Source organism: Saimiri boliviensis, chromosome 13, assembly GCF_048565385.1.
Source record: "Saimiri boliviensis isolate mSaiBol1 chromosome 13, mSaiBol1.pri, whole genome shotgun sequence".
Lineage (NCBI taxonomy): Eukaryota > Metazoa > Chordata > Mammalia > Primates > Cebidae > Saimiri > Saimiri boliviensis.
The window spans coordinates 10973318-10997967 of NC_133461.1; the positions used below are offsets into that span (position 1 = coordinate 10973318).

General features: G+C 34.9%; 1 protein-coding gene across 2 annotated transcripts in view; it reads left to right on the forward strand.

Annotated features, from left to right (window-relative positions):
* TMX3 (thioredoxin related transmembrane protein 3) overlaps positions 1 to 20916 on the forward strand; it is a 39482-nt gene extending 18566 nt beyond the window's left edge. The window contains exons 9-16 of one of the 2 annotated variants that reach the window (XM_003926003.4): positions 3462 to 3528; positions 7011 to 7109; positions 9952 to 10009; positions 10191 to 10244; positions 11341 to 11397; positions 13219 to 13348; positions 15070 to 15138; positions 17479 to 20916. In XM_003926003.4, the coding sequence (XP_003926052.1) occupies positions 3462 to 3528; positions 7011 to 7109; positions 9952 to 10009; positions 10191 to 10244; positions 11341 to 11397; positions 13219 to 13348; positions 15070 to 15138; positions 17479 to 17739 (795 nt within the window). In that variant the 3' untranslated portion in view covers positions 17740 to 20916. The other variant, XM_074383274.1, reaches the window with a different exon arrangement.
* Positions 20917 to 24650: the final 3734 nt, after the last annotated feature.

The following is a 24650-nucleotide window of genomic DNA, read 5'->3' on the forward strand; positions in this document are numbered from 1 at the left end:
TTTTACATAATGTGAAGGAGCTGTACAAAGATCTGTGGATAGAATACGCCAGAAACAAGAAACGGATAATACGAATGTTCAAGATGAGAACTCACCTGGCATGATACAGGAATAAAACAGCAGGCCAATGTGACTGTAGTGTATACGGTGCGATGGGAAGTGGGTAGAGGGCACTGTAGGCTTTGTAAGTCATGACAGTGCATGTGATGAGGTTGAAGTTGGTAAAGAACGTGGACTGATGTTTAAGGACATTACTCTGTGCTAAGTGCAGAGTGTGTTAGATAGGTCTGATAATAGATCCATAAATACCAATTGAACTTTTATGGTAATCTAAGAAATTTGGGCTTGAGGGTTAGTTAGAGAGTTGGGGAGAAGTGAAAGGATTGTTGCTTTCATGAGATAGAATTGTTAGCACTTGCTGATATGAAAGAATAGGAATGACTCGACGGTGACTCTGAGATGTTTTGGTTTGAACAGTTGGGTAGATGGTGGTGATTTATGACCTTGAGGAGTGTAGAAGAAGGAAGAGGTTGAAAATATGGATAGACAAGTGCATTGAATTATTCATTTTAATTTGATTCAGCATGTGATACTAGGAATCTAAATATAAGCATCAAATAAGCAGTTGGACATAGGGGTCTAGGGTCAAGAGTTAAGTCAAGACTGTGTAAAGAACCTTCCTAGACATGGGAAGCGCTTTTTTAAGGAAGTAAGTGGGCCCAGAACCTGAGGTCAGCAAAGGAAAAAATAGTAAATTAGGAAAATAAGAAGAGTGGAGAGCCAAGATGAAGTGTTTTAAAAAGGAGTGAACAGTTGTGTGAGAATGTTGCTAAGTGATCAAGGAAATAATGAGAGGAAAATAACCACAATCTGTGTCCACATGGAGGTTGGTGGTGGTTTTTAGAGACATAATAGGGACAACTATTGATATTTGAGAGATACTGGGGGCAAGTAAGAAAGTGGAGAACACAAGTGTAGACTTCTCTTTAGGAAACTGTTAATGAGTAGGGGACTTGAATTTGTCAGTAACTCAGGGGAAACATGAAAGAAATCAACAGAGTTTTTCTTTTGAATCAATGTAAATTATAAAAAGTGGAAATTTTTTTTTTCACAAAGGTAGCAAACATTTCATTACTTTTAAATGTTTTAGTGTTTAAAGATTTTCATATTACAGACCCATCTAAGTATGTGTTTAATGCTTCCTGCAATAAGTATGTAGATATTTATCTTATGTACTCCGAAATGATTTTTAACTCCTGGAGGAACCTTAGTTTCTGGACAACTTAAATTCATTTTGATTTGCAAAGTATTTTATGCATATGCATTTACTTTTGGAGGGGAAGGTAATGTTACAAGATCCTTAGAGCGATGCTTCACCACAAAGAAACCTCTGTGGCTGGCAGTGCCTCTGCTTGGGTTTTGCTCATGCCCACTGGGCTTGCTTTGCCCACTCGGCCTATTGGGCTGAACTTGGCTCATGCTACCAGCCTAGATCCCATGCATGCCAAGGACAAGCCAGGCATGGAGCAGCAAGGGGTATGTGAGTGAGCAAGCACTGGATCTGACCATTGCGCACAGCCAGGCATGCTGGCTGCCGTGGGAAAGGAATCTCCAGGCGCCTTATCTATGTGAGGCTGCGGCTGCACCAGATGTACTGCAAGCTACTTCCACGGCAAGAACCAGCATCTGGAAAAAGGGAAAAGGTTACAAATCACTGTTCTGGAATGCCTTAATGTAACATAAAGGCTTAAAATGAACTAGAATCTGAACTTTTTACATTTTTGTCTCCCAAGTCCAGTGAACCACATTTTTGTATTAAAGATGAGAATTTATGCTGGGCCCTCATCTACAAAGCTTCGTAAGCAGTTGACACTTGAAGTGCACCAGAGAGTTTGCTGCATTCCGGGCCCTGGCACCATCCGACACCATCTTAACCCTTGTATAACAAAGGGGTGTCTTAGGCCAAAATCCCTAGAACCTAGAGGGTCTGGGTGGGCATATATAGCATCTATTATGTGAGTATATTTAGTATTTGTGTATTGCTTCCATTATTTTTTTAATTAGCCTTTCACTAGTTTAAGCATACTTTAATTATTCCTGAAAATATTAAGATTGTCATCTCTGTTTTTTAGTTCTGAAGATGTATTTGCAAAAGTCTGCTAGGGGAAATAATAGTTACTTCAGAATAATATGAGGAGTTTTCCTGCCATAGATGATTCTCAGATAAGAACAAAGCCCATAATTTAATGGTCTTTCCATATTTTGAATAATAATGTTTTGTCCTTCAGAGCTTCATTAGCTTTACAACTGGTATTTATGAAAACCCCAGGAGTCACAGTAAGGGAGTACAAGGATGAATTTAGACAGTTTCTGACTTCAGAATACTTATGAAGAAGTATTGGAGAACAAAGAAGATTGGCATACAGACTGTAACAGTAATAGAAGATAGTTGAAAAAAACACTTGGGAGAGGAAGAGAGCTTCAGAGTATGTGAGACTAGATGGCTGCAAGATTTGAGACTGTATCATTTGAGTTCTAGTAAGGATCATTCAGGGGTATCGGTGAAAGAGTGAGGTGCTGAATGTTGAAAAATACTTCCCAAGCATCTGTGTGGATGAGTTACCAAGAGTAGGTGAATGGAGTCTAGAGGCTTACCTAAGAGCTTGCACTGCCCTTAAAACTGTTATTTCATGGTGCTGTATCATTTTTTAACAGTAATGTAACCAAATCCTTCTGTATTATTTTCTCTCCCCTGAGATGTGCCTCCCTCCCTTTTTAATTTTTCCAGGACAACTGTCTTTATTTTTATTTTATTGTTATTTTACTTCATTATCCACTCATTTACTTATTTGTCATTATTTTCAGTATTCCCTTGCTCATGTAATAGTTCTTTGTGGCTTACTCAAATTATTTGTCTTCTGATCTGATATTTGTTTTCTAGTATAGTTTTACTCTTTCAAAATAAGTATAACTCAGATAGAAGCAAGGTACTTCCTGAATGAATCCCTTATTGCTACAAAACTATAAGCAATGCTCTCAGTTATGGTATCTAACATAGCTCTCATAATTGTTCCATGAGGTAGGCAGTCTCAGTATCCTTATTCCACAGACAAGGAAGCATAGTCCCTTAGGTAGGGGGCTCATTACCACACAGCCAGTGAGTGGTGGGGAAGGACTCAAACCTGAATAGGCTGGTTGATGTTTAAGTCTGTTATTAGCTACAAATAATACACAGTGTTTACTATAGCAAACAGGACATTGTTCCAGGGGATATATAAAAAGATTCAAATATACTCCTTGGTTGAGTTTGGGATTGACTGTACTCTTTAACTGTTTATAGCATTCTGTTTTGTTATTTATATGTGTGTTTGTGTTTTCTGGTATGTAAAACTTTTGAAATCATAGCTACTCATTAAAATATTTTGGTGATAAAAGTTATTTAAACTTCTGATTTTTTGCAGTATGTGACACTAAAAGAGATGCCGGCTGTGCTTGTTTTCAAAGATGAAACTTACTTTGTTTATGACGGTAAGTTCCAAATCTTTAACTCATGTAAAACATTTAAAATTAAAATGTCTGTTATACGACTTAGGTGTAAAGATTTTGTAAATGCTACTACTGTTTAATGACAATAACAGCTCTCATTACTTGAATGACTGATGTTTTGGGTCTTTTTTCCACCCTTCAACTTTAAGTATTTAGTTATTTTATTCTGTTTACCTACACAACTTTTTTTGTTGTTTGTTTAATTATATGCCTTTTTGATGAATAAATTCTATGTGATTTTTATACATTACTTTAAAATGTTCAGAATTAATGTTTTTGAAGTAACATTTCAGATACAGAAAAAGACTTAAAGAAGTAACACATGTTCAATAGTGTTGAAGCCCCTGTGTATCCCTCTCTAGCAGCATTTCCTCTTTGCTGTTAGAAATAACCACTTACCTGCTATTCAGCATTTCTTTGTTGAATCAAATACTTGGTCTGTTCTTAAAATATTTTAATTGTGATGTCAAACATACATCATAATAAACAGAATGTTAAATAAAGCCCCGCATACCCATCACCAAAGTTAAGCACTTACCAAGATCTTTGCCCATCTTGACATTTGCTCCAACTTCAACTCTCAATTTGTTGAAGTACTTTAAAGCAAATTGTATTGGCACTTCATCACTATGTGCTTTGTTATGCATCTCTTTACACAATGTAGACTTTTTACTTTTAGATAAATCACATGCAGCTACAACACCTAACAGCATCGCTTGGTATTTTCAAATAGCTACTTACATGGTTTCCAAACTGTGCTCTGAGATACCCCAGAGCAGTGCAGCAAACTCACAGGGGCTACTGGGAATATTTTAAATTTCAAGGGAAACAGTGGAACTTGACATCTGTAGGACACCACAAAGTCATTCAAAAGCAAAAGTGAATGCAGTCTCACCTGATAGTCTTGCTAATTCAATAAAATTAAAAATTCAGTTTTCCATTCTCACTAGCCACATTTCAATGCTTGGTGGGCTCCTGTGGCTTGTGGTTACCATGTTGGAGGCCATATATGGAACATCCATTCATTGCAGAAATATATTCTAGAATGTGGTTATTTTTCTTATTGGAGTCTATGTGACAGAAAGGAAAGGAAACTAAGACTAGATTATTGCTTAAATAATTCAAATAAATAGAAGACTTTTCAAGAAAAGGAACAATTTGTTTTAGTATAAGTAGCATTTTAATTGTTTTGACAGTCATGTTGTTAAGACTACATTTCTAATCTTTATTGTCTTTAAATAAATGTGAGAGCTAAATTTGATTTGTTTCTATAGATAATAACTATCCAATTATGCTGTCATAAAAAAGGTACTATTTATATCCTTAACTTGACATTTTCATTTTATTTACAAAGTAGTCTGTGAGGTAAGTAATAAGGCAGATTAATACCCCAGGATTACATAGGATATAGCTAAGAATGTTAGTTAAGGAGACAGACATAATTAAATAGCAGGTTTATCATATGCTTATTCAGCCATCCATTAATTGTATGTTTAGTGAATGTCCGTATTAGATGTTGGGCTTAAAAAAGAACTTCAGAGAAACTGGCGTACATGAAAATATGAGAAGGAAAATAATTTGTAGCTACACCTAGTCTGTTCACCTACTCTTTGCTTGCAGTACTCCTCATATAATAAGCACTTAATATACATGATCTTCTATTTGATCATTATAACAATGCCTTAAGATCAGTATTCTTACCATTTTATAGATAAACAGGATTAAAGAATTTTTTTCCATGTTAAAATACTTATGATATCAAAATTTAGTCTTCAAATCTCATGTTCTTCTACTGTGAGTTTCTTAGCAATTCAGAGAGCCACTTTGTTTCTTCCGTTTTTTTAAAAAAAAACCTAATTATATCTGTTTAAGAATAAATAGATATTTAAATATAAACAGATCTCAGGTGTTTGAGCATGCCTAGGAAAGCACCCTCTCTCGTTTCAGATATGTTCTCCCACACCGAGGAAGACAGGAGTATGATATGTTAAGTTTCTGTAGGTGTTGTCAAGGTCGCATTTTTCTAACCTGCAGTAGTATTTAGAACCTGCTTGATGCATTCAGACAAAGCAAAGGCTTTAATGTGAATCCTTATTTTAAATATTTCATTGTTGCTAATGTTTAGAAAGCATTGGAATAGGGACTCAGGAAGCTACTTTCTTCTATATATAATTCAAGCTTTTATTTTAGACTCAGAGGCTACATGTGCAGGTCTGTAGCACGGGCGTGTGGGATGACACTGAGGTGTAGGGCACAGCTGGCCCCGTCAGCCAGGTAGCGAGCATAAAAATTACCCAACAGGTGGCTTTTTAGCCCTTGTCCTCCTCCCCCTTCCCACCTTCTGGTTGTCGCCAGTTTCTGTTGTTCCCAGCTTCATGTCCATGTGTGCCCAATATCGAACTCCCACTTAGAATGAGAACATGCAGTGTTTGGGGTAGTTTATTTTCTAATGAAATTCAGGTTGATCACTTTGTGCAATCTTGTAGAACATTTGCTTTTAACTTGGAGTGGACTTTGTGGCCCAGTAATCAATTTCTAGTTTTATGCTTATTTTCCCAATTTGTAAATTTAAATTCATAAATACTTGTATTACTTATTCGATGGGTTTGTTAACTTGAAATGTTTTGTTTAGCTGTGCAAGAAAAAGCACACGTTTCAGGAAGTAATTAAAATCCAGTCTTTAAACAGATGTATTGGTAGGCTTTTACAGACGTTTACTCTACGTCAGCTTCTTTTTTATGCAATTGTAATACTTTTTAATAATTGGTTCAGAATTATATTTCTAATCAGGATGTAATATTTCTCTTAGATACTATGCTTCCTACCTGCTTAGCAGAGCAAGTATTTTATATTGGAAAAAAGCTAATGTACTGTGGTTTCACATATGTGTTTGTGTTAGTTGTACCTTTGAGAAAGAGTTGTAAACTAGAAAGACCATCATAAAGAGAGAAGAGCAAAGAAATTGTAATAAAAATTACCTATAGTGCCATGACCCAAGTATAACCATTGATCCAGGGAAACCATTTAGGAATAATTGACTTCATTTTATCATTCTATGAGTTTATCTTTTCATAGTTTTTTTTTTTACAAAGTTACAGTTATACTGTTATATATTGTTTTATAACCTATATTGTTTTGTAATCTGTTTAATATATTTTTTTAAAAATTTATAAATGATCTTAACATATACCAAGATGTATTTAAATTATTTTCAATTTAGGATATTTTTATTATATCCTTTATTTTAAATTATTTTTATACTATTTTTAATGATGGTGTAATGAAGATTGCTTTATGCATCAATCCTTCTGTACATTTGATTATATGCTTGCAATAAATTCCTAAAAATAATATTTATGTAAGTATGATTCTCTGTCAGGCATTTTATACCTCTTACCAGATTAAAGCTATTATAACTGTCTTAAAGTTATACTATAATTTGTCAACTTTGTCTTGGTTTTAAGAGTATGAAGATGGTGATCTGTCATCATGGATCAACAGGGAAAGGTTTCAGAATTACCTTGCTATGGACGGCTTCCTCTTGTATGAACTTGGAGACACAGGTAACAAGCGTATGTACAAGTCTCTGTCACGTTACATGATTTTTCTTTGATTATTTAAAATCTTACTTGGTAGGAAATGAATTTAAGCTCTATTTCATAACTTAATTTTTTATTTTAGACCTGAATGCCAGTTCTTTATGAAAACATAAACTGATATTACCAGAAGATATACCTTTGCATGTGGGTCAGTGATGAGCTAAAGAGATGGTTTACTAATAGAACTGATGGTGACGAGGAAAGCAAAAAGCCTGGGTAATGAGAGAGTTGGAAAACATAACCAACTAAGAAGCTATACTTGGAAGACTGATTTTGTAGTAGGAGTTAAAATGAAACCTAGCACAACCTGTTTATAAGGCCTGCTTTTACTTGTCAAAGGGAACAATGTAAATTGAATTGGCATGGTTTCTTAAAGTTACACTGTTGAAAATGAGAGGAAATTCAAATATAAACACAAATACAAAAATGAAAGCTATAACAAGCCACTTACATGGTCTCGTAGATGCAAACCACAAAAATTATAAAAAGCTAAGTTTTAGAGAAAGTGTTTTATAAATTTATAGCAAATTAGAAATGAGAAATCATGGTTATTGGTGCCACATTTGTTTCCATTAATAACTTTTATGATAAGTAGGATAGAAGTATAGCTTTAGAGTAAAACAATGAGAAAATTTTATTCAAGGCTCATTTTTTTTTAATGTAAGTAGTAGGCATAGAGTTTCCTCTTATGATTCCTGCTCTTAAATCTAATTAATAAAAATTAGAGATATTTTTATATGTTCCCTGTTTGTAACATTTTGGGGGGATGCTTTCTGTTCTGTTCTGAGCTTGCTTTTAATGTTCTGTGTCTGGTGATATTTCTGCCTTTGCATATCTTTACAGCAGGAGCTGTGTAGTAGCTCATTATTGGAAGTTACCAGGGACAGTGCCAAAGACTGTGGTTTCACTTTTTGATTCTTTCAGGCTCACATGAAAAGAAAAGGGGAAATGTAGGAATACAGTAGTTTTGCTTTGTATAGTAATCACAGGAGATAGCGTGACCTTGAGGTGATTAAATAAAACAGGTGGCTTTGGCTTAACACTTCCTTTCCCAGATTAATTTGGAAACCGAAGTATACTGTGACAGTATTCTTTTGTGTGTCCAACATAATTGCCCTTGTTAGCTTTTCACCCAACCTGTCCCCTTATGCTAGCACCACAGCAGCCTCCTGATGCTCTGTGGCTTCAGACACCTTGTGTCTGTCTCAGAAGTTCTAACTCTTGCCTGTATCTCCAGCCCCACTTCACTCTAGCCTCTCCCCACCCTCTTCCTTCTCGAGCCACACTAACCTTTCAGTTTATTTTGTTAATTTTTTTATTGTTTTATGATTTTTACCCAAGTTTGATTGACACCAGTTTCTTGAAAAGGTTATGCCATTTGGACCAAAGCACCTTTTTACATGCTTTTTTCTTTGCTTGGAAATATGCTGTTAATTCATATTCATCTGTCAAACTCAGACCAAATACTGCTTTCTTAGGAAAATCTTCACTGACTCCCCCAAAGTACGTTAATTTACGCTGTAATTTTTTTTATAGCAGCGTATTCTTATTTTTAACGGGACATTTATTTGATGAAAATGTCCCAGCATTTCTACTGTGTTGTGCTTTCACAAGCGCAGAACATTGTCTGTGTTTGCTCATCAGCATGTCCCCATAACCAGCCTAGTGTGTAATACATTATTTGACACTCAATAATTGTTAAATTAATATGTGAGAAACTGTCTGTGTTCCTTAGAACCCTGTTGGTCTGTGGGAAGATGCTCTGCATGTTGTAGACATTTGGGGGGAAAAAAAAGGCATTTGAAAATTAGCTGTAATACAAAAAAAAATGAATAGTAAATGAGATGCTTCAAGAAGATAGATAACATTGTGAACTGTTTTCATCAGAGAGTTAGAAGAAGATTCAAGATTGTGTAGAATTTAGACAGGTGTTTTAGAAGTATGAATTAGAAGTGACATTAAAATACAGGGATAATAAAGATTATTGATTTAATCCTATATATATGTACCTCCTCTGAGCCAGGTTTATCCCCATATTTAATCTTAACTCTCCCAATAACTCTATAAAATAGATATTTACTAGTTGAAGTAATTTACTGAGGCATTTCCCTATGCCCCTGCGGCTTGGTATGGTGGGTATGGTGCCTAGAACATGATAGACACTGCTGTATAGCAGTGTTTGGTTTTCTGATTCCAACACCACTGTTCTGGTTATTACATGATGCTGGTTTCCTAGATGGTATCAGGATACATATGCTTTATGTTCTGTTTAGGGTTTAGTAAATGTGAGTCAGTTTAATTCTGCATATTATACCTGGCAAGTGTGATCCATGGTACCAAAGGCAATGGCCATGTAAAAATCATTTTCTTATTCTTCTAGACCATTGTTTTAGAGCTATAGTAATTCTTGGTGAACTTGTTTTAATCAACTTATTTCCTATGCTTTTAGCCTTTAACAAAATAGTTACCTTAGTCAATTTGTAGGGTGTAAGGAAAAAATAGAATTCAAGCTCGTAAGTTGGCATAAAAAACTACAATTTAGGTATATAAATTATTACATATTTACTCTTATTTACATTTTGGGGTGGGAACTGGAAGGGAATTTGTCACCTAGAGTTGACTAATTCACTGAGTCACTCTACAAACATATACCATAATGTGTTGATTTAATTTGATATAATATGTAGAATTATTGGAATTAAATTCTAGAAATACTTTACTGTTTTCCTACTCAAAACTATAGTGATAATCGAACAGTTTGTGTAATAAGGATGATTGAATTCAGATGTGTCATTCTTTATTTCAGGAAAGCTTGTGGCTATTGCAGTTATTGATGAGAAAAATACATCAGTTGAACATACCAGGTATAATGCCTTAATATAGTTTTAAGCTTCAGATGTTCATTTTAGACTGCATGGCTTTAGATAGACTTGATATATCTTACTTTTCCTGCAGCAAATAGATGTAAGACAGCAGATACTATAATTGAAAAATTGTATTTTTCAAGTACATAGATGAACTAATCATATGTTTGTTCTTCTACAGATTGAAGTCAATTATTCAGGAAGTTGCAAGAGATTACAGAGACCTCTTCCATAGGTACGTGCTTACATTCTGAAAGATTCCTTTATTTTTGTTTAATACCATTTTGTAATATAGTAGAGCAAACTTAGTAGTATTTCATGCTTTTAGAGGTGAATCAAGGAAATGAAGTTAAATAACAGTAATCCTCGCTTATCCACAAGAGATACATTCCAAGACCCCTAGTGGATGACTGAAACTTTGCATAGAATAGAACGCTATGTAAACTAGATTTTTGTCTGTACCTAAATACCTGTGATAAAGTTTAATTTATATATTAGGTATAGTAAGAGATCAACAACAGTGGTTAATAATAAAATAGAACAATTGTAACAGTACACTGTAATAAAAATGTATATGTTTATTTCTGGAATTTTTCATTTAATATTTTCTGGCCATAGTTGCACATGGGGAACAGAAACCACAGAAAGTTAAATTGTGGGTAAGGGAGGACTACTGTATAACATGCTGCTTTTCAGAATGCATTGTCTGGATCTTTAAATTTGTTGATGGTACGTCCTGCAAGTTAAAAAAAAAAAAAAAAAAAAAAGAGGTAGGCAGATGATTATTGTAACAGAAACTCAAAAGAATAACTGAATATAAAAATGGGATCAGAAATGCTTATTTTGCTTTGTGCTGAATAATTGTCGCTACCATAAAGGACAGTCAATATAAATGTATTTTATTATTGAATTATTTCTTTTCTATTCTGAAACTTCTACTGATGGGTCATTGTATAGTTCTCCTCTTACATAGTAAGTAGTATCTTCTGATTAGCTTTTTTTAGAGAAAATGGGTAATTTTTCTTAAACATATTTCAGGTAGAATATATTGTATTTTCCTGATTTTAAACATGCATAGACCAAATAGAAATGTCTTAGAATTTCCTTTACTCATGTATTTATGTCTCAGAAGCTGGTAGAATTTACACTCTTACCAGTATTTATTTTGTATGATTTACATGTGAGATATTTACAGTTTCTGGGCTCACTGAGGCCTAAGGTTAAGTTCATTGTTTTATTTACTCTTCTGGTATTTAATGAGCTCTCGCTCTTTCTCTCCACATCCCCTCACCTTTTGTTTTATTTATTTATTTTTGATTGTTGTTGGTTAGGGATTTTCAGTTTGGCCATATGGATGGAAACGACTACATAAATACCTTGCTGATGGAGTAAGTAAAGTGCTGAATGATTTTGCCATCAAATCTATTAATTTTTAAATTTGTTTCTGAGATAAAAGTAGAAAGACTAAATACGTGAAAAAAAGCAAACTATTGACATATTCAGATGCAGATATTTTCCCATTAAAATACTTTACTTTAGTTTTCAAATTCTGTATTTGTAACTTACTGACTTTAATATTGCTCTCTATTAAAAAAAAATGATTATCTCCTGATTTAATATTTTTTAGTATTCTGAAAAGAAAACATTGTCAAAACTTGTAAATTTTATAGCTTCTGCTTAATACATACTTTGAGAAGTTTAGTTTTAATGGACAGTATAACTAATAGAAATTGTTTAGCATTCAAAACTAATTGTTCTAGAATTTATTTTAATAGACTAAAATAACTGTAGGAAAATATGCAATTTTAAAATAATTTTTATTTAAAATTATGATGTAAAGACTTTTAAGTAGAAAATGTTTACATTCAAAAACTAACTTGTTCTAGAAGTTATTTTAATAGACTAAATTTGTAGGAAAATAAGTGATTTTAAAATAATTTTTATCTATTTAAAATTAGTATTTAAAGATCTAATTTGCCACTTCACAAGACTGATATTAGAAAACATTTACCAAACCCTGGTCTGAATTAATAAGTTTGAAACAAGAACCCACTCTATCCAGTGAACAATTACTGAATATTTACTGTATATTGTACACTGTTAGACACTGTCGATACAAAAATGAATAGAGTCCCTGTATTCAGATGCTTATAGTTCCCTGGATAAGACCACAAATGTTAATTACAGAACTGTATGAAAAAAATCTATGTAGGACAGGGCTCTGGAACATAAAGACACTTTCCTATCCTCACCACACCCCCCTCACCTGCACCCAGTGTACACTAAGGTAGAAGTGCACAGGAAATGTTTTCTGGAAAAGGCAATAATTAAGAAAAGGTCTAAAGAGTGAGAAGTTAGCTCAATGAAGAACGCAGGAAGAGGATTTCAGACAGAACATAATAGCAAGTATGACAGGTAGTAGGAAAACGGATTAGGAGAGTGCTAGAGAAATAAGCTAGCCTTTGAAGTGAAGGTGGGGAAATGTCACTAGAGACACACTAATTCTTAGCCAACAGCATTGAAGGCCCAGTGGAAGTTCAGCAACATGATGTGGTGTTTTGGTTTTCTCCAGCTTTGCTTAGTATCATAGGTGTAGCAAATGCCTTTATTCATTATTGTAATATATTAAGTTATTTTGGTGTCTTCCATTTTCCAAGTAAGGACACTGAGCAGGGAAGGGAGTAAACTTACAAATCTAAAGTAACATTCATAATTTTCAGCTAAAATCTTGAAATGTAATGTAGCATTACCTTACTTCGTTTATTATCCCTCTCATTTCAGTAAGAACTTGAGAGGGTTTGCCAAAGATAAAGTACCAGGTACAGGTTATAATGAAGAATCAATACAAAGTATCTATACAGTTATTAAAGGGACTGTTGACCCTTGAATGACATAAGTTTGAATTCTGTGGATCTACCCATAGGAATTTTTTTCAATACATATATGTAAAAATTTTTTGAGATTTTTGATAATTTGAAAATACTTAAAAGATGAATTGCATGTCCTAGAAATATTGAAAAAAATAAAAAGATATGTCTCAATGCATAAAATATATGTGAGTACTAGGTCTATTTGATCATTTACTAATATAAAATATACCCAAATGTACTAACTAACTTCTGTAATTATAGCTACTGAGATATAAATAAATATCAGAATACTTGTTATTGCTGTTTAATGTATATTTTTAATTGTTTTTATATTTTCAGTGAATTGACAGTCCCAACGGTAGTTGTACTGAATACTTCAAACCAACAATATTTCTTGCTAGATAGACAGATTAAGAATGTTGAAGACATGGTCCAGTTTATTAATAACATTTTGGATGGCGTAGTAGAAGTAAGTTGTTCACTTCTATTTCAAAGGAATGATGGGTAGCAGGTAGAGGAGAAACTAGTTCATTTCTTTATTTCTGATTCTGAAAAGAATAGTTGGCCGTCACTGGGGAGTAGAGGCCTGTGCCTTCATAAATCGCTTCTCTCCATTTGTAGGCAGAGAAGAATTTCAGATACAGAAGGTTCTTCTATGGCAGAGGTTGCTAAAAGGTGGGAATGTCCTTTTAGGGGTTATTTGGAGGATATTTTTGGCTGTCACGGTGATGGGAAGGTGTTGGCGTATAAGTTTGAGGACTAGCAATGCTAGGAGACCTGCACTGTGTGGGATAAGCTTAATAGTGAACTTACCTGGCTCTTACTATGTTTCTAGATCCAAAAGTACCATTGGATTGAATTGTTACGTTTGGTTTTCTAAGAAAATCTGCAAATAAGACCACAATTTCTTAAGAAATAAGGAAATTTACTGAGAATAAAAGCCCCCATGGAGAGTTCTAGACTTAATCCTATAAGATATTTCTCAGAAATAAGTGAATGGATAGTCTTAATTTTCTATTATTTTTCTATAAATTGTAACTACCATGTTTTTCAAATTGTGAATTGCAACCTATATTAGAAAGTCACAAAACCACTGCAGGTCACAGTCAGGTTGTGACCAGCATGCATCTTAATTCAATAGACTAGAATAAAATTTAAAAGAAAAAGCCTTCAATGCTTTTGTGAAATTTAATAACTGTTTTGTGAGAGTTGTTTCAGTTTTACACAAACTGTATTTAAAATTGGCTCACAGCATAACAAACCTAACTACTTTCGGTCAAGGTGAAGAAGTTTGAAAAACACTCTTAAAATTATTTTTTGAAAATAATTTGTCGAAATGAAACTCAACTATATCTGTTTTTCAGTTAGTGGAATGCAACTCAGACTGTTTTACAAGAGACTTTACTGTCTCATAGAGCTTGTGTGGCTCAAGCCTGTAATCCCAGCACTTTGGGAGGCCGAGGCGGGCGGATCACGAGGTCAAGAGATCGAGACCATCCTGGTCAACATGGTGAAACCCCGTCTCTACTAAAAATACAAAACTTTAGCTGGGCATGGTGGCACATGCCTGTAATCCCAGCTACTCAGGAGGCTGAGGCAAGAGAATTGCCTGAACCCAGGAGGCGGAGGTTGCGGTGGGCCGAGATCGCGCCATTGCTCTCCAGCCTGGGTAACAAGAGCGAAACTCCGTCTCAAAACAAAATAAAACAAAACAAAAAAATGAGCCAGGTTGCAGGTACGGCTGAATACAGGATTCGATTGATTTTTATCAGGAATTGTTCTTTCTCTGCCTTTCAGCACTTTCCATCTTCAGGGAGCCTCTCCCTGCACAGTGGCAAAGGTGTCCTGCTTCAGCTCTGGTTTTGCAATCCCAGCTAAACTCAAAAGCTGGTTAGGCTGTACGCAGGGGTAGGTCAGCTTCACCCAAGCTGAATAGACATTGTGAATAGAGGAGGAGGAATTGTTTAGAGGAGGATCAGGGTGAATTAACACAAGCAGGCAGGAGGAATGCTGGGGAGGATACCAACAACAACAACAAAAAACAACAGTAAATGTTTACCACATGGCCTTTTCAGGTGGTTATGTGATAGTTGGAGTCGGCAATTTGGCCTGCAATTGTAAGATTATGTAACACTGAAGAAATGAACTAATAGTACTTAAATAATTTATTTTTGTTTTCCTTTTTTGAAGGCCCAAGGAGGTGATAGCATTTGGCAGAGATTGAAAAGAATAGTATTTGATGCCAAATCTACTATTGTGGTAAGTTGTGACAGTTTATGTCATTGATAACTAAGAACATGTAGGTTCTTTATGTCTACCCATGGTAAAAATCTGAATTTGAAAAGATTAAGTCAAAATACATCTTTAATTTTTAGGATATGACTAGCCAGTATTTAAGAAAATATATTCATCAGGTGGAAATTGTTTCTCTAATTATTTATTTTTGTATGATTTATGAATTAAAACTAAAATTCAGAATCAATTAACTTGACAGTATGACTCAAAAGGATTTTTATTTTTTATTTCTGCAAGCTACCATGTAAATTTTTTACTTAGTAATTTCTATGACTTGTTGAAAGTGCAGATGATTTGAAATTTTTAGTTCCATTACGTGCTGTCTTCTGTAAATTGGTCATTTTTGTTGAAGAAAATGATGTCTACCAGGAAGTCACTTCTTTTTATTTTGCAGGAGTCAGAAAGAAAATTTTAGATCTTAAAGTTTAAACATCCCTGTCAATTTTGTACTTTCTCCTAGTTGGTAAATAATTAGGATTGTTTACAGATTTTTTTTCTTCTTCCCTTTTTCTCTACTTTTTTTTCTTTTATTCTTTTATAGAAGACTTTAAATGTGGAATTAAAAGGTGATGGATCTAACAGTGTTTGTTTCATTTGTTTGTCCCAGTATTTATTCACAGTTGTTATATGTAAGTAGAATATTAACGATGCTAGATAAATTGACACATTTGCCCCTAATTACATGTCTTTCTTGTTTTTATAATTATACTTTCCAAATATATTTTCTTGACTTTCTTCACTGTCACCTCTCACCTGATTATTTCTACCATACAAATTTCCCCTTCCTTTCACTCTATCAAACTAATGCCCATTCTCACCAATTGCCTACTAATGATTAGATCTCTTGATGTATTTTCCCTGGATTTCTTTCAAGCATCCCTTCCTTGGCATTCTTCTTTCCCTTGCTTCTGTGAATATCCCACTCCCCTGCTCCTGCCTCATCTCTCCAGTCAATGTTTTCAGCATCCTTATCCTCCCTTTCCCCTTTTCAGTTCTTGGATCTGAACCTTCTTGCTTGAAACTCTTAAGAAATTATTCTTACTATCCCAGCTTTGACTGTCAATCATCCTGACAGCAGAGGAATTCCTAAATTTGCTTGATCCTTAAACTTAGTTCCCATTGTCCTTCTTGAGCTGTTGTGTGGGCCTTTTCATTCATTGTGGCCCAAAGCAGTCAAAAAATATGGCTCAGTAAATTCTGGGAATCTTTGGTTTATTACTTGCATAGGATCCATCAGTTTGCTCTATTTTCCTGTTACCAGGAGCATGGATTGGGCCCTAATTACATTCTATCTAGCTGCTACTCTCACTTTGACCTGGTTTCCATATTTCCTCTTGCCCAGTCTCCAATCTACATTGTATTCCACGACACAATTAATATTACTAAAATAATCGATTTGGATCACTTTCCTTCCCTTTTCCAGGGGTGTACATCAGAATATTCTGTCCATCTAAAGTATTTTACTCATTGGATTTTTAATATTAGGTTTTGCCGGTGCAAATTGCTTGGTGCTTACCTGTCCCATATCCCGCCTCCTTCTTACTCATCCTTAAGTTCCTACCTCAAAACACACCTTTATTCTGTGAAACTTTCTTTTACTGTCTCAGTTCACAGTGATCTGTTTCTTCTCTGGACTTGTCTATGTTCTCAAGAGTTAAAGTTGCAATTCATGTGATATATTATAATTGAAAACCCTGTTCATTAAAACTACTTTTACTTTTCTGGGAGCTGTGAAGATAGTATGTAAATTGAGGGAAATTAATAAGTTAATGAGGCTTTACTGCTAACCAGATAAGTAAAAAATATTTAAAATGTCATGTGAAGAGAATATGTGCATACTTTCTTTGTGGTAAATAACCCAGCCTTCTTCTTAAGCAGATTCCTGCTAAAAAAGAATCTTAAGTTTGAGAAACAACTCTAAAGCTGCTGGGTGCACATAGTAAGCATCATAAAGACACCTTTGTGGTTAATGTGAGGAAACTCAGTTTCTTTAGGAAAGGTTATAGACTATTTGATGCCTTTTTCTGCTGCTAATTACTGATTCTGCGCGCGCGCGCGCGCACACACACACACACACACACACACACACACACACACCCCCCATGTATGTTCATATAGAAATTATCTCTTAACAGTGTCTTTAACATGGTAGTTACTGCTGAAATAATTGACTTCGATTTATTGGAACGAAAGACAGGTTGAATAGCAACAAGAGAAAGAAATCTATAGGTTTCAAACTCGTTTCATGCTTTATGTATCAGAATTACATCTGAGGGGAACTGAGTTTTAATTCTCTCTCCACAGTCTATATTCAAGAGCTCACCACTAATGGGCTGCTTTCTCTTTGGCCTGCCACTGGGTGTCATCAGTATCATGTGCTATGGAATCTACACAGCTGACACAGATGGAGGTTATATAGAAGAACGATACGAAGTGTCTAAAAGTGAAAATGAAAACCAAGAACACATAGAAGAGAGCAAAGAACAGCAGGAGCCAAGCAGTGGAGAATCTGTAGTGCCCACAGTGCAGGAGCCCAAGGATGTATTAGAAAAGAAGAAAGATTGAGACTTGATTGCTGTAAAATATTTGATAGGACTTCAAATTATTAAAGAGTCTATTTATTGAATTTAGACATTTAATCATTATCTTTACAGAAAAGAACATGTTATTTGTATTTTGCTAATATCAACTGCATGGATTAAAGTAGTCCCTTCATAGATGGGGAAGTATTTGGAGCAAAGAGATGAACAATTTGTCTAAAACAAACAGAGCACTCCATCAGAATTTACCTACATACGTGATTATAACAGATCAGTTCTGGTTGCATGTTTCTCTGTCTGAATATTCTGTGACAAAAAGTTAAGATTCTTGGGCAGAGTATTTAAATGGTCAGTCAGGTAGAAGATACATGTATGATGTAGAAAAACAATACCTCCACCTGCTGCCATCCATATTCCTCATATATTTTGGACAATATTTCTATGGACAAAATTAAGTCTTTAAAATTTAGGCACTTTAAGGAGAACTAATAACTTTTTCCATGTATCAAGTTAATATGAGGTTAAAAATAATGTGGTTTTATATAGCATAGTGGTTTTATTTTGTTATTTTTAAAGGAGAAGAAATGTTACTTTTTAACTTTATACTCAGTTACATTATCATATGGGCATAGATAATAGGGTAAGAAAAGTCTTCTGATTGACTTTTACAAAATTAACAGGATTTACTGGGAGTACTGTTTCAGCCCATTCCCTGGAATACCCTTAACAGATATTTTATCAGTCATTGTAGGTTGGGAAGGGTCTGTGTTAATCCACCATGCTTCAGCAGAACAGCCTAGTGTTATGTTTCATTTCTATTTTATATATTGAGATTTCTTCTAACATTTCCTTTGATAAAAATCTGCTTTTTGAACAGTAATATGTATCACATTTTTATGTTTATAGTGTATAAACTTTATGGTAACCTATACTCCAGAATATGTGTGTTTGTACCCACAGGCACATAAAGTTTATTAGCACATCTATTATATAATGCTCTAAACCTGTCCGTGTCTGCTTCATAATGAGTAATGAGTGATGTTGGCATGTCCAGTGACAACTCACTTCCAGTGGGAAAAAAAAAGTCAGTTACCTTCTCCATTCTCTTAGTTCTGTCACCCATGTCATCAAGTGACCCTCAACTTCTATTTATAATAAACTAACACAGGAGTTCTATCCAACGCAATGTCTAAAAATTTTTTAAATAACACTTGGGTATATTTATTGTAGATAAATTATTTTTGAGGCCTTCATTTTAGCTAAGTTTAGAATTTATATTAGGCAACTATGATTTGGGTGGTTACTCATTGAGTAATTATCCATTATAAAGAATTTTATTGAACATTTATTTAAAAATATGTAATTCATGGTCCCAGCCGTGAAGTTGCTTAGGCCTTTAGTCACCAAGGGCAGCCTTCTCTTGTTTCTAATGCCATGCTAATCGAGACTGTGTGGACTCATATCTTAAGTACTAAGGAATTACTAGTAATTGATTTGTTTTATTCATGTGCTCTTTTAGTATTTAATAATTAAATACCTATTCTTATTGTTTGACACTCCATAATTTTTTTAATAATGAAACAAATATGCAGTCCAAAATTGAGGAACTACTAGAGTGAAATGATCATAAGTGGAAACTGGAGGTAACAAGTAGATTCTTCTCCAAAAAATAATGAGGGATTCTTGGGAAGATAAATTTTAATGTTCCCAGTAGTCAAGCCTGTTTTTCAGTAGTGAAAAGCTTAGATGAGTACGGATGCCTCACTTGAAACTTAGCCTAGTAAGGAAATGAAAACTTAGCAGTCAGTGACATGGGGAAATCGTTATAGAAAATGTCATCAAATATTTTCATATTTATAGTTAGTCATCTGCCTATTTTTGTCCTACCTGTAAATGAAAGACCTTAATGGGGTGGGGGCGCCGGGGGTGGGGAAGAAGAAAAAGAGTAAAGCTCAGTGTGAATCCGCAAACATCCAGTGATCTTCATTTATATTCTGTGATATTCCTTATAAATGAATGCCTCAGTTCTCTGCTATCCTTTGACAGCTTTGTACTGTTGCCTTATATTCTATTTGTGCTTTTAAAGTGTGTCTATTGGGAAAACAAAATGTGTAGGTAGTTTCTAAGTGAATAATTTTTATTTCTTTTGTTTTAAAATTTTGCTTTTTTCTCTACTTTGGGAGATATTTATTTACATTGTCAGACTACTCACAAAACAGATTTTAAAATTTGTTTGCTAGAAAACTTTTCAATGTGATATCAGAGATTACTATGAATGCTAGTTTCCTCCTGTGAAAAATTACTTCCATATGAAGACAGATCTCTTAATAACTGGATCTTGTAGAAGAACATAGGTATCATTCTAATTCCATGATGAATTTTGTCATGATTATATATGAATAATGGGGTCCTTCAAGAAGTTGGAGCTTTTGCCTTCTCTTTTAATTGCAATGAAGTTCTCTTTATAACTCCTAAAATTCAGAATTCTAGATCCTTGCTTTTGCAGAATTTGTTGCCCAGACAATATTTAAGGATATTGCAGTGAGACAAAGTGTGTGTTTTTATCAAATACCCTATGGACCACATTATATCTGGCAATTCATTTTGTTTCATTATGTGCATCAATATTTTTCTCAGCTACTGTTATCTGAAACTTGTTTAACATGTATTACTAGAATTTTCATTATCTTTCTCACATAGTTGCTTCCTGGTATATGATTTGGAAATAATATTAAGATGCCAAATATCTGGGGTATTGAAGGAAGGGTCTATATGAGTAGGTAAATTAGCAGTATTGTTTTTGTTTAGTGGATTTTATTAGTGACTTTGTGTTTTGCTTTGGGGCCTTTTTATTTTAGTGTTGCAAAATGTAACATATTTTCATCATTGCTTCATATGACATGGAGTTAGGACAGGGAAAGAAATCATTCAGCTCTATCCTTATGCATTAACTGATCAAATAATCCAGTGTGGGATACTATCAATTGGTGGGATTAGGCTTGCCATTTTATTTTTATAAATATATATTTTTTCTGAATGTGTCTGAGTCCAAGAGTGGGCAAAAAATAATTTTCTACTTTGGACTAATCTATAGAGGTTTTTGAAAGTCTGCATTACTAACTTGTTGAATTCATGATATTCTGCCTATGGCACAAATTGTAAACCTTTGTTTTTCTAAAATAAAGTAATTGAAAACCTGTAATTGTTTGTTATTTTTACTGTGTATCCTGGTTGTCTGCAATATGAATAGTTAGTAATTGTTTGTTATTTTTACTGTGTATCCTGGTTGTCTGCAATATGAATAGTTATCTGTACAGAGACAACAGCTACGACTGTATCTTTAAGAAAGTGTTTCCTTGCATTAAAATTATGTTTTTCATAATTACAGAAACATAGACTGTTAGAGACGAGAGAGATCAGATTACAGTGTCATTCTGCTATATTACAAATGAAGAACCTGAGATACAGGTTTGATACAGTTTGTATTGACAAACCTGATAATTTAAAAATACCTTTTGCAAAAGCATATCTTGTAGTTTAACTTGAAAAGAATTGTATTTCAATCCTGAAGTCAAGTGCTAAATTATCTTTGACACCACACAACTACAATTAAAACCTCAAGTTTTTTTTTTAATTTTGTTTTGTTTTAAATAGCATCAAGTATATTATGAAAAAAAGCTTTATACAAATGTTAATTTTTAATAATTTCTTTTTCATATATATATATTCCCCCCCCCCCAGGGCATATTTTTTCATGAGAGTGGAGATTGACTGGCACAAGAATAACAGTCTGAAACATGGACCCACAAACCTGTGAATTTGCAGACTGGCTGGTTAGGATGGGCCTCTTCTGATAAGAGTGACCAAGCACACTCAGCTGTTGATGAATTTCATGGGAATGTGATGGCGGCTTGTCTCTGTAAGTGGCTATACTGCACTGTATGTGTGGAAGCTCCTGCGTCACACTCCCTGGTTCAGTTCTCACTCTATCATTTAACTGTGTAAAGTTGAGTGAGCCATTTAACCTTTCTGCTGCTGAGTTCTCTAATTGGAGGATGATACCACCTGTCTCATTGGATTATGAAGATAAACGAGTTGCACATGAGGTATATTTAGAACAGTGACTGGCATACAGTAGCAGCTCAAATATTAACTATAATGTTTTTTAGATTTAGTTGATTTCTCACTTTAGAATTTATGTCATTAATTTGCCACAGATAAAAGCCAAGTCATCAGGAATGTGAAGTTCTAACATTTTTAAGTTTGCTTGGTCCTTTTTGCATTTAAGTTCTAACATTTTGGATAGAAATGGAAAAAAAAAATTTAACATGAACATTAATTACAAATATTTAGGTTCAAATGTCTGGGAAAAATCCTCTGGTTTTTATGCTTCTACTGAAAATGAATAAACATAAGCAGATATAAACTAGCAAGATGATTGGTTGATATATGTGGATAGATACAAATGTTAGACAGATTTAGAATAATGAATATTGAATACAGTGGGGGAAATTACCTGATTTTTCCTGCCAGCATACCTCACTGTAGTCAAGCGCTCAGCTGTTCTCTAAGCTCATCTCTGGTAAACTGAAATGATAATCAGCTAGTGCCAACCGGCAATTTTTTGTGTGATTTATTCTTTCTGTTTATTTATTTATTTTTAGAAGCAGGGTCTCTGTCACCCAGGCTCGAGTGCAGTGGCTTAATTGCAGCCTAGAATTCCTGTTCTCAAGTGATCCTCCTGCTTCAGCCTCCCAAGTAGCTAGGACTAGAGGCACATACCACCACATGCAGCTAATATAAATTTGTGTGTGTGTGTGGTGTGTGTGAGAGAGAGTGGGTGGGTCTTGAGCTCCTGGCTTTGAGCAATCCTCCTGCTTTGCCCAGATTTATTATTTCAACAAATGTTTTATAAATGTCTTTTATTGTCTATACAGCAGCAAAAAAAAAGAAAGACACAGCTTCAGTCTTCATAAAGTTTTTAGCTACTGTAATTGTTCAGTTTTTACTTAAAATCCTCAATTGGAAATTTTCCATTTTTCTGTTTTTCTTAGTTTCTCTTATGCAATCTAATGTTCAACATAAAAGCCTTGATACTTGATTTCTGGGACTCAGTGACAGGGACGAAACAGAACTTATCAGCTTGCTTCAAATATATGAAGAGGTCAGATTTACTCAGCTGTGGCAGTACTATGAGTAGAGATAACAGGGAAATTGAATTCAGTTAAAGGTAAGGAAGCAACAAAACGAATATCCAGAGATAAAATGGGCTGTTGGAGGCTCAGAGTTCTCACGGTGAAAATGTTTTCAAGCCAGAAAACTCTTTGCTATTGGTTTAAGACTGAGATTCTGTGGTCCTTAAATGTAAGGAATAAAGCCACCATCCATGTCCGTGTGTGCGATAGTCTCCTATTTTAATGACAAAAACGTTTTTAGCCAACTCTAATATATGAAGTTTTAGCTGGGTGCATGAAAAAGTCCAGTGAAGCTGAATTTATAGTAGAAACAGAGACTAGTTCTCCACTCATCTAAACTTTTCACATGAATCTTTGCATCATTGTCTTCATTCATAAGTGACCATGGTCATTTGCTATATAAAGTTGTCTTCTAGCAAAGTTGATGTGCCAGTTTCTGAATCTGTTTGATGCAACCACTGGAAATGCTATTTCAAATCATAACAATGGAGTCAAAAACACAGTAAACATTTAATAGTTAAAATATGAGGCTGTACACACTGTGTAATTAATAAATTTGTGTTATTTTATCTCTTTTTTTTTTTTTTTTTTTTTGAAACAGAGTCTCACCCTGTCGCCCAGGCTGGAGTGCAGTGGGACTCTCTCGGCTCACTGCAATGTCCGCCTCCCAGGTTCAAGCAATTCTCCTGCCTCAGCCTCCCAAGTAGCTGGGATTACAGGTGCATGCCACCACTTTTTGTATTTTTATTAGCGATGAGGTTTCACTATGTTAGCCAGGATGGTGTCTATCTCCTGATCTGGCCTCCCAAAGTGCTGGGAGTGATCCGCCTGCCTGGCCTCCCAAAGTGCTGGGAATCTAGGTGTCAGCCACCATGCCTGGCTCATCTCTATTATTCTTAACCCAATTGTCAGGGATTTTTTTTTTTCCTTGAGACAGTGTCACACCATTGCCCAGGCTGGAGTGCAGTGGTTCGATCTCAGCTCACTGCAGCCTGTGCCTCCCAGGTTCATGTGATTCTCCTGCCTCAGCCTCCCCAGTAGCTGGGATTACAGACACCCACCACCACACCTGGCTAATTGTTTGTATTTTTAGTAGAGACGGGGTTTTACTATTTTGGCCAGATTGGTCTCGAACTCCTGACCTCGTGATCTGCCTGCCTCGGCCTCCCAAAGTGCTGGGATTACAGGTGTGAGCATGGAGGGAGGAGAGCCAGGTGTGATGGGAGGTGATTGAATCATGGGGGCGGATTTCCCCCTTGCTGTTCTCTTGATAGTGAGTGAATTCTCATGAAATCTGGTTGTTTAGAAGTGTGTGGCACTTCGCCCTTTGCTGTCTCTCTCTCTGGCCGCCAAGGGAAGAAGGTGCCTCCTTCTCCTTCATCTTACACCATGATTCTAAGTTTCCTGAGACTTCCCCAGACATGCCTGCTCTTCAGCCTGTAGAACTGTGAGTCAATTAAACCTCTTCTTTCCACAAATTACCCAGTCTCAGGTAGTTCTTTATAGCAATGTGAGAATGGAATAATACACAATGTAAGACAAGTTACATAATTTTTCTGCTCAAAACATTCCTTAGAATAATAGTCAACATCCTTACCATAGCCAATGTTACAGATTTGTGTCCCCCAAAACTTCATACACTGAAATCCTAACCCCAGGTACCTCAGATTGTGACCTTATTTGGAAATAGGGTTGTTGCAGATGTAATTAGTTAAGGTGAGGTTTCACTGGAGTAGGGTGG